This window comes from Zerene cesonia, chromosome 7, assembly GCF_012273895.1.
Source record: "Zerene cesonia ecotype Mississippi chromosome 7, Zerene_cesonia_1.1, whole genome shotgun sequence".
NCBI classification, from domain to species: domain Eukaryota; kingdom Metazoa; phylum Arthropoda; class Insecta; order Lepidoptera; family Pieridae; genus Zerene; species Zerene cesonia.
Genome location: NC_052108.1, coordinates 4,343,418 through 4,360,854, shown reverse-complemented (window position 1 = coordinate 4,360,854; position 17,437 = coordinate 4,343,418). Strand labels below are relative to the sequence as shown.

Here is a 17,437-nt window from a genome sequence, read left to right as displayed (position 1 = left end):
ATTAGCAAATCTAATTATATGTTACTCTAAATATGTCCATCAGTACTCTTTGTTTTATTTTACTGGATAAAAAAAATAATTTCGTTTAAATAAACATTTAGTTTTCTTTTAACGTTAAAAATACATCCATCTCATAAATACAAAAAGTCTTTTTTTATTCTTTTACAATAAAAACCATGAATTCTCTTTAGCAAAATCATATTATTTGATACCAAAGTAACGCTCAAGAATATTTATAGCTAAATATTCATCAATTATACCCATAAAGGTATGCCTGGAGTACAAGTATAGTATGTATTTTGTTATCTGTGCTCGAAGCATATCATAGTTTTTTAAATTCAACCTTACGCGAACTAGGTAGGTCCTTAAGATTGTTACTTGTTTTTATAAAGCAATTTACGCAGATGATGGTCGGTAGGATAAGGCATGAGTGGAAACGAACCAATCTTGTTGGATAACACTTTTCATTCTAGTATGTTTGAGTTTGCTAAATTGTGTTTTAAACATGTGTCATACTTCTATTTGACGTTAGATATGTTTTTGGGTAGGAATCAGGCACATCAATAAAGCAAATATACATTCAAATTCGTTTATTTCAAATTTTCGTTCAAAAGTGTATTGTGCATGTGTTTTTTTAATTAAAGATACCATTCTGCACTTCTTATATAAATTACAAGTGTGCCAAATTTTATTTTCCACCGATGGCGAAATTTTCAATAAAAGATTTATGTACCTACCTACGTAAGCCATAATCATATCAAAGTAAAATTTATAAGTACATACTTTACTAGCAGTTATTTAATTTTTATGTGTGAGTAGCTACAAATCGCACATAAGCTTTATGATTAAGTTTGTAAAATTAGTCTTATATGTTAAATTTTTTTTTACAGCAAAAAGCATTGGGCTATTTTCTTCCCTAAAATATAATTTAACTATTCTTTTAGGTACATTTCAAGGTATAAAACTTATTAGAATTTATTTACATTAATTTAAATAAATTACCAAAAATAATTTCAAGTTTTAAGTATCTCGTGCTCTCTAAAAATGTAACCGTAAAATATACTTTTAGCATTAAATGTTTCAATAAATTAACTTTACCTTTAGTGTAAAGGTAGATTTAATAATCATTTTTAACAAAAACATAACCTGCCTTCAATTGTCAAAACTCGACCAAATTGCAACGGGACCAAATGGAAGGCATAATTTTTTTAACACGGTTGAAATCCTTTTCATACTAGCTGCGCGCTGCGGTGGATTATATCATACTAGCTGCGCCCCGTGGTTTCACCTGCGTAAGTCCGTATCCCGTAGGAATGTCGGGATAAAAAGTTGCCTATGTTATTCCAGTTGTCCAGCTGTACGTACCAAATTTTATTGCAATCGGTTCAGTAGTTTTTGCGTGGAAGAGCAACAAACGCACACATCCTTACAAACTTTCGCATTTATAATATTAGTAGGATAAAAGGTTCTTTAAAAAAGAAGAATTAAACACAAGTTTAAATTTCCTAAATTTATTTCTAACTTACAATTTCATTTGAATGATTTGTTGGGTCGCAATTTTAATTAAACCATTAAAGTCTTCCGATAAATGCGATCGCCAATATTTACAACGACCCCATACTAAGGCTGGATAGTTAGGAGAAGATATACCCTGAAATATTCTTGCTATGCTTCTACCTGTGAATTTACAATCTTTGTACATAGCGATTAGCGCCCTTACATCAGCTGCAACTTGTTCGTAATGCAAGGGTCGTGGTTGTAAACTTATATTTGCGGGAACATTTTCTTCTCTATCAAAATAATTATCAATTATATTTTTTAATTTATTTGATTTTTCTTCTAACATTTCATCTGAGCAACTTATTACACTGAAAGAATCAGTACAAAGTCGTTGAAAAGAATTATGGATTTCTTCAAGTTGATGTAACATTTTTTTCTCTTGACCATGAACAATTTTATGTAAATCATCTAAAATTTCATCAAGTTCAGATGAATTTAAATCTCCAGGTGCTTTTATACGAAAGCCAAGGGTATGAAATTCCACTTTTAAAAACGACCGTTTTGACACTCCATCTTTCATAGTCCACTCCAAGTTTTTTAAGTGATATTTTGACATTCCACTTTCCCATCCTATAGCTGCAGCAACTTCAATAACATTAAATTCTAGGACACTTTGCTTTGTAACATTTGGATTTCTTTTGCCTTCAACTAAATATGCCATAGCCAAAGGTGGGCAACCTTTGGCAGCTTCTAGAATTTTTGTTGCGCCACCATACGATGATATTTTACACATTGTGTAAGCATTATTTAGAACAGTAATATATTTATTTTTGTGCAATTCAACATAACACAATAATGTTGCAATATTTTCAGAAGGTAAATCTAGTTCTTCTACTGTGCTTTCAATGGGTATACCAACTTCATGTCCATTACATTTTGATGATGAATTCAATGAATTACTAGTAGTTGATATTATTTCTGGTACACATTTGCAAGGGATAAAAACTTTTTCAAGTAATTTTCTAATAATTGGCCTATCAATAGAATTAGAATAAACATGTTTAAGTAGCTCATCTTTATCATTATCAGTTTTACTCATTAGTACATGACAATATGCTGGAAGTCCATCACGTCCAGCTCGTCCTACCTCTTGAACATAAGACTCAAAGCTTGGTGGCATATTATAATGAATTATACATCGTATATCCGATTTGTTTATACCCATTCCAAAAGCCACTGTAGCGACAATAATTTTTAAAGTGCCATCCATGAAATGTTTTTGTATTTTTTTCCGTTGTGCAGCTGACATTCCAGCGTGATATGCTTCAGCAATATAAGACATCCTTTTGCGTTTTTTGCTTTGCTGCTCCATATTAATTTTACCAGGTTCAGATAAACATGATCTTAATACAGCTGCTATCCTTTCGCATTCATTTCTTCTAATACAATAAACTATTATTGAATGAAAAGAATTAAACTTTTCAGATCCTAATAATGCAACTAAGGCTTTATCTTTATCTTTTTCATAGGACATTGATAAGAAAAGATTTCTTGGTAGAGAAGGATTAGTTACAACACCATCCACTCCATCAGGTACATTAATATGTTCGATGACACTTTTTATAGTTGGTTTGCTAGCTGTAGCTGTAAGGCCAAGTATACACTTGACATTTAACTTTTCTTGCAATACTTTACAAATCATTAAATAACTTGGTCTAAAATTATGACTCCATTGCGATACACAGTGAGCTTCATCAATACAAGCAAATGCAATTGGTGGCAATGATTTAAATAAACCTGCAAAACCATTTGAACTATCACCTGATATAAGTGCTTCGGGAGATATAAGGAGTATATTTATTTGTCCAGATTTAAGTAATTCCACAATTTTCTTCCTTTGAGTAGGTGGTTGATTTGTATGTAAGCATCCTGCTTTTAAAAATTCAGGCATGCTAAGTACTTGATCTTCCATTAATGAAACAAGTGGGGATATTACTAATGTTATGCATTTATAGTAAGAACTATAAATATATGCAGGTAATTGGTAACATAATGATTTCCCACTGCCGGTTGATAATATGAGAAGTGTAGATAACCCAGACAAAATTCTACGAATTGCTTTTTCTTGTCCAGGACGAAACTGGGTATGACCGAACAATTGGAGAGCTTTATGCAATTCTTTAGAAGTATCTTCAGGTTTAGACAGAATAGGTTTTATAAGATCTGAATTACCAGAGGTATTAGCAAGTAATTTGATAAAACTGTCTGGGATCTTACTAGCTTCAAATACACAGGTATGTAATTCTTCATCAAGGCTGACTTTGTTTGACTTTATATTAACAAATTTTTCCATATCATTAAGAGTGGGGAAGTCTTCACTTTCACAATTGTCGAGTGGTAACAAGACATTTTCTTTATGTGCTGTACAATAACGAGCCATGTGACCACCAGAACCACATTTAAAACATGTAACTTTACCTGATTCAGGAAATTCCATACCAGCATGTAGAGCTTTTTTATCTTTCCATAATTGCTTTTTATACTTTGAATATTTTATAGATTTTTTACCTCTTGCATAAACTTTTTTTTCTATATTTATCTTCACAAAGTTATCATTAATTGTACCATTTTGCATCTTCTTATGTAGTTTATCTTCTACATTATCTTGAAACGGTTGAGATTCATTCGACTTTACATTAATTGTTTTAAGGATATCTGCAACATTGGAATGTCTTGGATATACTTTTTCTTTTAAACCAAATGGTAAAAATTCTGATATATCAGGTGGTTTGTTACTTTCACTATGAACTGCCTTCTGAGAACTTTTGGCTTTGGAATATTTCACCCTCAATTTATTTTCATTGTGTTGAACTTGAATTTCATTTTTATTTTTTGGATCCAAAGTACTATTATCATGCCTATTAATATTTTCATTAATATTGTTTGTCAATTTTCTTTTTTTAAGAGCTGGTTTCAATTTACTTAGTGTTATATTGTCATCTTCAGATTCACTATTTTCGACATAATCAGTAGTTTTTTCAAAGATATTTTGCTTTAAAACATTACTTAAACCAAATGTTTCTTTACTCTCTGTAATCTGAGTACTTTCTGATATTTTCTCGCCAATGGCTCTTTGTAACCAACCAGAATTAATTTGTCTCACAGGTGGATCTTTTGATACATCAATTGAGGAGTATATGGCCTTAAAAGAATTTTTTTCAAAGCTGTTTATATTTGAATTGCTACAATCGGATTTTGTATCCACACTATGTATACAAGGTGATTCTTGATAATCTATAGTGTCATCATTGTTCAATGTTCCTTTTGAATTAGATGTATTTATCTTATCCAACATTAATGAATTTGAATTGTTGTGTGAAGCCGTAGTATCCTCAAAACTATACCTATTATTTGCTTGTTGAGATAAACGTTTTGGTAATAACAATTTTCTAGGATTTCTCAGGGAAAATTTACTATTGTGGAATAACTTCTTTGACAAATTTTCAGTATAAGGACTTAGTTTTGAATTATTTTCTCTAGTTATAGTTGCTGATAAGATATTATCTAACTCTTGAGCACTTGGTAATGTTGGTATAGATTGTTCTTGCTCAGTTTCATTGACTGTATTATTTATTGCTTGCCACTCTATAGTCTTAGGAGAACTTGGAGACTCTACAGGAACATCATCAAAATCACAAATTAATAGGGAATCTTCAAGAGCTGCACTTTTAAGCTGAAAGTATTTTTTATATGCATATTTAATATTTGCAGGTGCTTCCTTTATGTCGAATTTTGATGGTAATCTAGAGTTTTTTATTTTAAATTCGTTTTCCCAATTTTTTACAATAGCTTTACACTTTAAATATGCTTTATCTTTTTTAATGGTTTCTATTAAATCCATTTCGTCAAATTGGTATTTGTTTTGTTAGAAATAGATAGGACAATGACGAGAAATTCTATATCCACAAGTTAATAAACATCATAGTATTGTAACACTGGAATTATTAAAGTGTATAATTCTCTACAACCTTATAAATGTAATGCCAAATTATTTATCGCAATATAAACAAGGACCGAAAAGGGTTTACAGAACAAACACCTTTGTAAAATTCCCAGTTCCCTCCATTATTCAACTCAATGTTATTGTCAAAACGTCATACCGTCATCTGTCATTCCAATTCCATCCATTGTACCATCCATTGTACCAAATTTCATTTCCAATTTTTTCCTTCTTACAAGGTTTAAATGTTTGTTGTGTTTAGTACAATCCCAATCCGTTAAAATCCTTTCTAAATTTATTTTCCTTAATAAACTTTATTACTAACTTTTTCTGTTTGTATTATGTATTTATTTAATGTTTAATTAACTAATATTGTATCGTCTGTGTTTGTTTTAGCAGCTCCAAGTTCAAAATTTAAGAAAAAAAATTCAAAAAATCAAAAACGTTTCTCCACCCTTAAATTGAAAATATTATATGACTTTTTTTTGCTATCGTCTAATCGGCGAATTCCAATAGATTTCTGAAACACTCGAGTCATTACACATTTAGCATTTTGGGTTCCCCTGCTATATAATTTGAATCCTGACTCTCCCACTTACACTGGACATTGGCGCAGCCCCTCTGTTGGGTGAAGCCATTATTTTTTTCTTATTAATTATATATCGTTTGTTCGAACATAAATTGGCTTTTATTATTTATCATTTTATTTTTTTAATTAGAAAATTATCACTGTCACTTGTGTTTTGGTTCTTTAGAAAAAGCTTTAGAATTCCACGATGTAATTCAAAGTCAAAATTATTTATTTCGATTTAAACCCCCAAGGGGCACTTACGAACGTCAATACAACAATATCAAAAACATTACTTAAAAATAATAATAACCTTAAAAATAAATAAAATACAATTATCAATTAAAATTTCCATTCAATATTCATATCATTAACAAATTATATAATATTATACATTTGTAAGATTGGAAATCAAACACGGCAGAACTTAGTATTTTCTTGTGTTTGATTTTGCGCGAGTATTATACATTTAGAAATTAAAAGCTTTTTAACGGATTTTGTTCTCCCCGTGACCACGCTCGCTGTAAAGTGTTCGAAACGTCGGCTTAATAATATAACGAAGAAATCGCGTTTAAAATCCGTTAAAAAGTTTTTAATTTCTAAACGGCAGAACTTACTCATACAGTATTTATGTTTCAGTACAGTTGTTTGCATTATATACAGGACCTGGATGACCGAGCTTTGCTCGGTTTATTTTCGTGAAGTTAGATTGTTTATAAGCGTTTTTTCCAAGATCGTTTAGGCATTTTTAAGTGCATTAAGAAGACACAAAACAATATAAACAATTAGTCTAACCTCAAAGCAAACACTCATTGACTTTGTTACGTAACAACGCCATCTGCTGGAACTTTAATTATTCGCCAAAAAAAAGTATTAATATTATTATTCGCCAATAGATGTCAGGAAGAGTCGCTAAGTTTAAGTCGATAAAACACGAATATGACAATTTCTAAAAAAGATTCCTAGCTAGATCGATTTATCGCCCCCGAAACCCCTTATATACTAAATTTCATGGAAATCATTTTGGCCGATTCCGAGATTCCAATTATCTTATATATAAAATTCTCGTGTCACAATGTTAGTCTCTATACTCCTCCGAAACGGCTTGACCGATTCCTCTGAAATTTGGTAAGCATATTGGGTAGGTTTGAGAATCGGCCAACATCTATTTTTTATCCCGATAGTCCTACGGGATACGGAATTACGCAGGTGAAACCGCGGGGCGCAGCTAGTAATTATATATATATATATATATATATACAAGAATTGCTCGTTTAAAGATATAAGATATATCAATGACTAGCTGCACCTTGTGGTTTCACCCGCGTAAGTCCGTATCCCGTAGGAATATCGGGATAAAAAGTTGCCTATATGTTATTGCAGTTGTCCAGCTGTCTACGTACCAAATTTCATAGCAATCGGTTCTGTAGTTTTTGCGTGAAAGATCAACAAACACACACATCCTTACAAACTTTCGCATCTATAATATTAGTAGGATAGTAGGTTAAGTAGGGTAGGACTAGTAGGATAGCATTTTAGAGCAGCGTATGTATATGTATAGAAAATTTTGCATTTAAAAATAATCTTGACAGATAACTATCTTGTGGTTCTTAAAGAGACAACATTCCATACAAAAACAACACGTTGGCATCACTGCACTGCACTCCACACTCATGATGGTGTATTTTGGTGTATCACCGTGGCGTAACAGTTAATCAAGCCTATCAAACAATGTCAATATGTTATATGGATACGGAAACTATGAACAGCATGTAACAATAATAAAGTTAATAAAATAGCAAGATATTGATTAAAAACATTAGGTTTTATTATTACACTATCACAGTAATATTATAAATGTAAGTTTGTTTGTTTGGATGTTTGTCCGTCAATCACACTGCATGTACTGAATGGATTTTTATGAAATTTGTTATACAGATAGGGCATGACCTGAGTTGAGTGATAGGATACTTTTTATCCTGATTAAATGGGATGCAACAGAAATCTTGATATCCGAGCCGATCCGGGACGAGCGTTTAGTGTTTTATAAGCCTACTAGCTGCACCCGGCAAACGCTGTTTTGCCTTACTCTGATCATTGAGGGGGATGAAAAATAAATGTTGGTCGATTCTCATAGATACCGGATAAGCACAAAAAATTTCATAAAAATCGGTCAAGCCGTTTCGGAGGAGTATGGCAACGAAAACTGTGACACGAGAATTTTATATATTAGATTAATTTGCTTTGAATTTGCAATTAAATACTACATAGAACCCTTAGTACGTAGTATATTACTTAATCTGTGAAAGAAGGTTCGAATCCTAAAAATATTACGAACGGGCACATTTAACAGCACAGATATAATATTATATAGTAGGTGTTTAACCATACAATTATACTAGTGATACTACTATTTGTGTTTAGTGTTTACCAGTCACAGAGTACTTTGACATATTTAGTATTTACCCGTATACTACTCTTCCGGTGCTACGTATAATGATAACAATTAACAATTATGATTTAAAGTATTGAACTTTGATACCGAGAATTGAGATAAGTGTAGAAATAAATTGACAAAACTTTCAATACATTTTTATTTTCAAAACTAATTTTATTATTAAATAATAAATATAAGCAAAAAGTGCCAACATTATGTTCGGTTCTCATAAACTTTTAAACAAAATGCCACAAATAGTAATTGCAAATGGAACAAGCACAAAATATTTCCATAGTTCTAGGTTAAAGGGAAAAGTGGCTATTGTTACAGCATCGACTGAGGGGTAAGCAACACAACAATTTATCAACCACTAAACTTCAGAATTCAGATAGGTCAGTTGACCAGATTCGTGATCAAAATTTTGCGTCACACCGTGTCTATTCTGCGTGAGGATTTCGCCCACGTTAATTTTCTGTTAATTAGTTTTACTTCAATTCTAATGATCCTATGAGAATATCGTGATTAAAAGCCTAAATTGCTCCTCTTTATAACAGCTATATTCCAGTGGTCCAATCAAAGTCCAAACAAAATTGATTCCGCCATTCTAGAGATAAGCCAGAACAAACAAGTATACAGACCAACGGACAAAAACTGAAAAAAAAGTGGTAATTTCAATATAACTTACAAATGGACACTCAATTTTTTTTTTGTATACATAGGAAATTCACTAACATTAACACTAACACTAAGAGAATATATTGTAGGATTGGGTATGCCATTGCACAACGTCTTGGAAATGAAGGAGCTTCAGTTGTTATAAGCAGTAGGAAAGAAGAAAATGTGAACAAAGCCACGGAAAATTTAAGAAAGGATGGTATTCAAGTAGAAGGAGTTGTTTGTCATGTGGGAAATGAAGAACAGAGAAGAAAATTATTTGATGTGGTAACAATATTGAATAATTTTCTATTTAAATACATAATAATTTTATTACAAAATAATATATTAGTTGTGTCTTACTGTAAGTATTATCATGTTTTTTTATCATACCATACTATATGAATTATGTCTGTTGTAGGCTAAAAGAAAATTTGGTGGTATTGATATACTGGTATCAAATGCAGCTGTAAACCCTGCCGTTTCTCCAACCTTAGAGGTAAGATTCAAGTATCTCAAAGCAACGCCTATGGTGGTTTCTTTAACATAATTTGCGTGTTGTGGTGACTTACCTATTATTTGTTTTTTTTTTCAGACTGATGAGAAAGTTTGGGATAAAATATTTGAAATAAATGTTAAATGTTCCTGGTTATTGGCAAAGGAAGTTTATCCAGAATTGATTAAAAGGGGTGGAGGCAGCATAGTGTTTATATCTTCTATAGCTGGTTTTCAACCCATTGAGGTATTATTATTTGTTTTAATCAGTTTTTATGCTATAGAACTATATAATATATTTAATTTTGAACTTTTAAAGAGTGACTAGGATAGAATTGAAATGAAATACATTTTATATACTTTCAGCCCTTAGGTCCTTATAGTGTTAGTAAAACAGCACTTTTGGGTCTAACAAAAGCAATTGCTAATGAGGTGGCATCAGAAAATATTCGTGTAAATTGTGTTGCACCTGGAATTGTAGCTACAAAATTTGCATCTGCAGTAAGTAGAAAACAAGAAATCATACCAATAAACATAAATATGTGTATCATTCATCTGCAAATATATATTAGTTACTGCTATATAAACTGATGTTTGTTTATATGATGTAAACATTATTTTTGAGTGCAATATTATATGCACCATGGGCGAAGCTGGGGTGGTCTGTAGTATGTAGCTAGTGTGTTAAAATAAATTTCGTTCAAATTTTATATTCATAATAGTAAGAAAACCAAAAAGGTAACTATATTACAGAGTTCACTGGAATGACTAAGACACTTATTTATTTTTAGATAACTTCGACAGATGTGGGAAAAGAAAAATCTCTTTCTATTGTTCCAATGAATAGATTTGGAAAGACTCATGAAATCGCTGGCGCCGTTGCATACTTAGTCTCAGATGATGCCACATATATGACTGGTGAAACTCTTGTAGTAGCAGGCGGGACACATGCAAGACTTTAATAAATAAACCTAAGTAACAATAATAATATATCTGCTTATATAGATTCTATATAACCTGTTATAGACAAGGAAAATTTTATGATGTTGTTAATATTATGTGAAGTTGAATTAGTATGTAAAACACAAGATCAAAACTAATCAATAACTGAAAAATTGTTAAAATCAGTTAATAAATAACTCGGATAACTTATGTCTTAGATTATGGGAATGGATGATTATATATATGTGTCGTAATTATACCCATTCACATCACTTTTTCATTTCTTAAGATATTTTATTGTATCTTTCACGCGCTTATTTCGTTCTATTATTTTTTTTTATAATTAATCCATAAAAATGGAAACATCTTCATAAAGCGAAACATAGACTTAATACAAACATGAATATTGAAGTATCAGTGTTTGAGATGATAGATATAAGTGAAGTCCCGTGTCCCCTAGTGGGGTATGGGGCAGATGCTGTACATCTGTTTCACTGATCGATTTTCTTTACGGACAAGTAGGTGATCAGCCTTCTGTGTCCTGCCAGACCGAGACATTTTTTTTTGTGCGTCCCCACCGGGAATTGAACCCAGGACCCCTCGGTTCTACGCTCACGCGTTAACCACTGTACCAAGGAGGCGGTCAAAGAGATGATAGATAGGTACTTAATAATAAAAACTAATTTGGTTCGTTTTATAGTCTACATTTTAAACTTTTAAGACATGTTTTTTCATATTTTTACGTGGTAACAACAGCAAATAAATATATTTAAAGTTTTTAAATTTTATATGAACAAAAAAATATTTGTAACATTTCTGCTATTACTAATAGCAGAAATAGTCCACAATAATTAGTTTAAACTTTGTATATATTTGTTTTTTTTTTCATTAGTTAGAATTATTTTACGCAATATTTCAAAATTTATTTATATTGAAACTAAAATATTATTTTGTATGTGGTATTCGAGCACCCTTCGGCATGAATTGGGCCAGCCCGTATCAGCAAGTACCACAACTAATAGACCGGCGTGAAACAGCATACTGCTGTGTGTCGTTCGGTGAGTGGGGGAGCTGGAGGCCCTTTTCCTTTCCCTTCCAAGTCCAATTCTGTATTCCTCTCATGAATCATTTCTTATTCCCTTTCTAATTTGAAGGCGGCAATATATATGTAGAGGCGTAAGATCTGCAATCGACCTTATGCCTCTGCTAATGTTCATGGATGGTGGTAGAGCTTACCATCAGGCGACAACGACATTAAAAAAAAAGAATTATAGAAAATAAGCTCAATTATATTTGACGAGGTTTTTTTTTTATTGTCTGGCTTAGATCTACATTCAATAATGTAATTGTGTCCATGTTTCCATTTACATATGATATTTAATATTTTTATTTTAAATTATCAATGTGTAAGAAACATTTAAAAAATAATCGTTTTACTATTAAGAAGTACATTTTAATGTAAAAATGAAACAGTGCATGGTGGAGGTTTATAAATGTAAGAGGTATTTGATGTTGTTTTTATATTTATTCATCATCATCAGAGTCTAATAAATCTGTTTTGCAAATGCCAATTGTTTTTAATACATTACTTGAAGGTCCCGATAGTCCCTCCTCTTTCATACTCTGAACTAAGTTATCTAGAACTGTCTTATCATCTACATTTGATGGTGCACTACATAACTTGGAGCTAAGTTCTTTTTCAATTTCTTGACATATTTCATCATTGTCTTCATAATTTTCACTATCTTCACTTAATTCTATGTCAACATTTGATGTTGCTATATTTAAGAATTTTTCAAGACACATAGTAAATTGTTCTGCATCAAAATCTATATTGTTATCTTCAACATCTTCTATTCTTTCAATCCCTTCAAAATCTGAAGACTTTTTTAAAAAATCTGTTAATGCAGAACTAATATTCTGAGGAGAATCCCAATCCTTGTTATTAATTTTTGTACTTTTATCATAATTACTAATCAATATGTTATTTAGTTCATCTGGACATATATTTAACCAGTCATCATCATCTTCATACAATTTTGAGTTATCACATTTTACAATGGATTGTTTGATTTCTTCAAATAATTTATCAGATTTTAAGTGAGTTATTTCATTGATAATATGGGTGTTCATAGGGCATTCCGTACTGAAAAAAAATGATTTAGCCTTTTCTAACAACTTTGTATATTCCTTAGAACCCTCTATGTTATCTTTAAAGTAACCTGTCTTAGATAAATTAGACATATATTTTTTGTATTCCAATGTATTAAAAATATCTTTTGAATTTTGTTTCATGATAACATTATACCCACATGTTAATTTAAAACCAAGCTGAGCTCTTTTGTCAGTTTCTGGAATATTATACCTTCCTTTCTGTATAAGTTTAGAATGCATAAGCATTGCATACAAGTATTTAGTGAATTGAATTTGTGTTAATACACAATTTGTATAATCAATATTTCTACAATTTTTAGCTTCCAATGCATCAAGATTACAGTAACTATTGACTATAGGTGATATTATTGATGGTCTTAATTTTAAAATTGCAGCAATCTCTACAGGTAAACTAACAATTGCCATATGCATGTTATCTTTTATCTTTTGTGGATATCCAGATATTTTTTTTTTAATTGCATTCTGTATATCAATGCAAGCATTTGTTTTTTCACAATTATATGAAACCAATTTTACAGCATCACATATTTCAAGATGATTTTCCAATTTTACCAATTCTGGTGTAATTATATGAATATTATTTTGATAAATTAAAACCTAAAAAGAAGAAAATATGTTAATGTAAGTAAAAAAAAACAGTTGATTAAATATAATTGTTAGTTTGAGATATATGCATACCCTATTTTCAGCATTATCAGGATTTAACCAAGGAGGTAAGTAATCTGCAGCCTCTATAAGCAAAAAAGAGCCATCACTGTCCTCAGCATGAACTATTAAATCACTGAACATTCTTGTTAATTCAAAAATTAAATGAACAATAAACCATTCATCTTCAATATTGTCACCAAAACATGTAACACTAATCAAGTGAGGTATTTTACCTGTAAAATGAGGAATTTAAGATTTTGTAATTTAAAATAGTTATCAAGCATATTTTTACTTTAATGAATGAAAAGTCATACCATTATTTTCAAGTTGATGCAATGGAATGTTGACTCTAAATTCATCTCTATTCCAAACATATCCCTGAGATTTGGAAAGAATTGCCCTATTGATAGATTCACATAATTGTTCTAAATCCGAAGATTGAGAAAGAGAATAAAAACGACAATGTATTGTATCGTCAAATTTTAATCCCGTAGTGTTTTCGGACATTATAAACGAATAAACTTTTATTTTTATATACAAAAATTAAAACTTTTCTGATACATGTACTTGTGACTGCGTGAATATTATGATAACCAAGACCAAAATCACATTAATTGAATTTTAAGGAATTGAGTAATTCAGTGTTAGCTTCTACATCACCCACATGCACCATGGAATAGTGCGCAGACTAATTAAGAATTAACTAAATAGTTATGGAACAGTGATTAAAATGCCAAATGGTAAATTAATTTATTAATAATTTTTAAAATAATTACTGTCACAACTCACTGCTGCTTTCCACAGATGATACTGTATAAATATATACCACAGATTATATATTAAAAAAAATACGAATGAAGGCTCGTAGCTGTCAGAGCGTAAATAATGTTGCCAATATTTTTTAATCCAATCAAAACAGACGTTAAAAATTACAAGCAAGCTCAGCATAAAAAAAAATGTTATAAACATTCGCAGAGGCCGGACGAGTCTTACTACAGTCTTTAAACGAGACCGAAGATATCTGGGGATGCGATTCAGGGATTTTTGGGGGAATAATGGAAGATGGAGGGGAGGATATCTTGATTTCTGCAAATGTTTTCTGCCTAATCGAGATCGGTTTGGAGGTTTCTCAGATGAAATACCTTCAAGTGCCACTAACAATTTTGTAGCCTTTGTGTACTTTGTTTTGGGCAATTTTTATCGGCGGCAAAGTCACTACTAGAATATACAGACGTCTCCATTTCTCCTTTGAGTACATGACAGTAGGATGTACTTTCTTTCCATCACTATATGACAACTGCCGTCTGAGCATTTGTGTACATGTATAGCATCGTTCTTTAGAAGGGCACTATTAACAAACGTGACCAAACCACTTGAAACATTGGATAGTCGGGAATTTGTATACCTCCAAGTTTATGGTAGTTGTGAACTAACATATCTTCAAACTCAAACTCCAACATTTATTCATTCAACTAAACTTCTTATAGAAGCACTTTTGAATCGTCATATTAACATTTACCACCGGTTCCTGACCTGTGGTTCTTAAGCGACAACATTTCATAGATTGTCATTAATGCTTGGTAGGCTCTCTGATCTAATACATTCTTAATATAGTTTTTGAATTTAGCACTACTTCTATTGACTATTCCGTAGACCTTTCACAATTCCCGAAACACGAGTTATGTGAAACATGGGTCTAATTGAAATTTTCTATCTTTTAAATCATTAAAATGAAATGAAATTATTTGCTGAAGTGAATTGTACCGAGATTTTATTAACTAACTAACTAACTCTATCTTTAGTTACATTGAACACGGTTATATAAAAAAGAACGGTCTGCTTTATGGTGGACGTTCCATGTACCCGGACTAGCGGTTGCTGCGGTTCGACTCTACATTCTTTATTCGAACCGCAAGGAACTGGAACATGCTTCCTGAGTTTGTGTTTCCTGACGGGTATAATCTGTGGTTCTTCAAAGGTAGGGTTCAGAACAGGTTCTTCTAGGGAAGCGCCCTCCATCCTAGACTACATCTACTGCTGGTAAGAGAGCAGTCGAGATGGTAGTTAAGCGCTTCCCTATCATACATAAAAAAACCGATTTTGATAGGTCTAAGTCCTGGACTGTCATCTGTCGAATGACAATGGCAGTACCCAAAGAATAATATTACAGTACCTAGTACATACTAAAAACAACTGTATGAAAAAGCGGTTATACCGAAAATTATTACTTATAGGTTATATTTAGGCAAAAAAATAATTAGTATCATTCGAACAATATTCTAAATATTTTGAGTTGAAGAAGGAAAGAATCAAATTATATTTAATAAATATCCACTCCTCACAGTGCAGTTATTATTTGATAGTTAATTAGAGTAAGATGGATTTGTTATATATTTTGTGATTCATCCGTAAAAGATTTCATGGAATTACATAAATATTATTAACGATGACCATTTTTCAATAAGATTTACACAGATTTACTATTTTTTGTATATGAGCTGATGACGACGACGACGACTATTTTTTGAAAATTGTGTTACCACAAATTATGGAAGATATGACTTGAATCATTTTGCTACAATACATAGTAATTTGTTTTTATAGTAGCGAGATATACATAGCTATTACGAAAAATGGCACTGAGCATAAGGAGGTTTTTTTATAAATATGCAAAATGTCTTATTATAACTGTCCTTATCATTTTCTTTGCTCAGATTCTTATATCACTAAATTACTTTCCATCAGTACATGACAATTTGCTGAGACGAAATGGATATACATCAAGTCTCAGAAGTGATTTAGGTGATGTTTCTGCTAGAAAACTTGCACAAGGCATTAATGATGATGAAGATTTGGCAATTAAAAATAACAATCAAAATAAAGTTGTATTGCAATTAAGAAAAGAAGAATTGGATTTTACTCCTGTGTGTGAAATAAAGAACCGTGAAGCTATTTCTGCTATTCATAGAGCTAAAACTCAATACTGTAAGCAGCTCATTGTAAATAAAACTTGTCTCATACAAAGTGGAAGTTTTTACCCTATAGAATTGTCAAATTATTGTCTCTCAAACACTAAGAAATATGGTAGATATCTGGGGTGTTACTTAGATGAGAAGAAGTTAAGATTGTTATCAAGCTTTTATGGTAATTATGCAACTCAAAATTCACCAAAATTTTGTTTGGATATTTGTGTACAAGCAGGATTTCCTTATGCGGGGGTTCAATATGGGTGAGTCTTTTTTTTAAACATAGCACCAAAGTATTCTCCCAAAGTGTCGAATATGGAAGTGAAAATGGTTGTAAAGTTTTATATTAAAGATCAAAACATAAAAATTATTAGTATTTCTATTGATTGTTTTTATTTGACTTCTTTTACGAATTACATTTATGCCTTTTGAGTGTATGTTGAAACTTGATTCAACTTTTTACAGGACTGAATGCTTTTGTGGTGAAAATATTCCAACTCAAAATGCAAAAATATCTGAAAAATCATGTGATATGAAATGTCCTGGAAATTCATCAATTGTTTGTGGTGGATATTTTACAATGAATGTTTATGAAACTGGTTTAGAAAGTAAGTATAGTATTATTCAATAACATGTATAGATATGAGTGTCTATTTATATTAATTGCTACAATTTTAGGAAGTGTTTTTATAGTAATTTATTTTAATATACATTCATCATTAATAAGGAAACACTACTTTGACTAATATAATATTTATTGCATATTAAAAATAAATAGTATATCTAGAACTTATAAGGACAAAATACTAAAAAGTTATATTATGTAACTTTCAGATGCCTTACTTTTAACAGGAGTTTTGTTTTTCAGAGTTTTTTCCAAATACACCAATAGTCAAAAATGAAAAATCACAACCAATAAGAATAATTTTTTTATTGACCTTGAATGGAAGAGCATTGCGCCAAGTATATAGATTAATCAATTCCTTATACAAAACAAGTCATTATTTTTATATACACATTGATAAAGTAAGTTTAATTACATTCTATTCTCT

The 17,437-nt window shown here is 31.0% G+C and overlaps 4 protein-coding genes across 4 annotated transcripts in view; 1 reads left to right on the top strand and 3 right to left on the bottom strand.

The window, feature by feature from the left end:
* The window catches only part of LOC119828211, a 104,587-nt gene that overhangs the window by 15,848 nt on the left and 71,302 nt on the right, over positions 1 to 17,437 (bottom strand). The window lies entirely within an intron of this gene.
* LOC119840651 (ATP-dependent DNA helicase Q4) lies at positions 1,523 to 5,643 on the bottom strand. The gene has a single exon (XM_038367344.1). It carries the CDS (start codon positions 5,399 to 5,401, stop codon positions 1,523 to 1,525), a length of 3,879 nt encoding a protein of 1,292 aa, XP_038223272.1. The 5' UTR covers positions 5,402 to 5,643.
* LOC119840663 (dehydrogenase/reductase SDR family member 4) lies at positions 8,471 to 10,731 on the top strand. The gene is made up of 6 exons (XM_038367361.1): positions 8,471 to 8,848; positions 9,270 to 9,447; positions 9,581 to 9,658; positions 9,755 to 9,901; positions 10,021 to 10,155; positions 10,446 to 10,731. The coding sequence occupies exons 1-6, from the start codon at positions 8,721 to 8,723 to the stop codon at positions 10,614 to 10,616; spliced, it is 837 nt and encodes a 278-aa protein (XP_038223289.1). The 5' UTR covers positions 8,471 to 8,720; the 3' UTR covers positions 10,617 to 10,731.
* Positions 11,473 to 14,233, bottom strand: LOC119840655 (protein ecdysoneless homolog). The gene is made up of 3 exons (XM_038367348.1): positions 13,734 to 14,233; positions 13,450 to 13,652; positions 11,473 to 13,368 (listed from the first exon to the last, which is right to left on the bottom strand). The coding sequence occupies exons 1-3, from the start codon at positions 13,924 to 13,926 to the stop codon at positions 12,121 to 12,123; spliced, it is 1,644 nt and encodes a 547-aa protein (XP_038223276.1). The 5' UTR covers positions 13,927 to 14,233; the 3' UTR covers positions 11,473 to 12,120.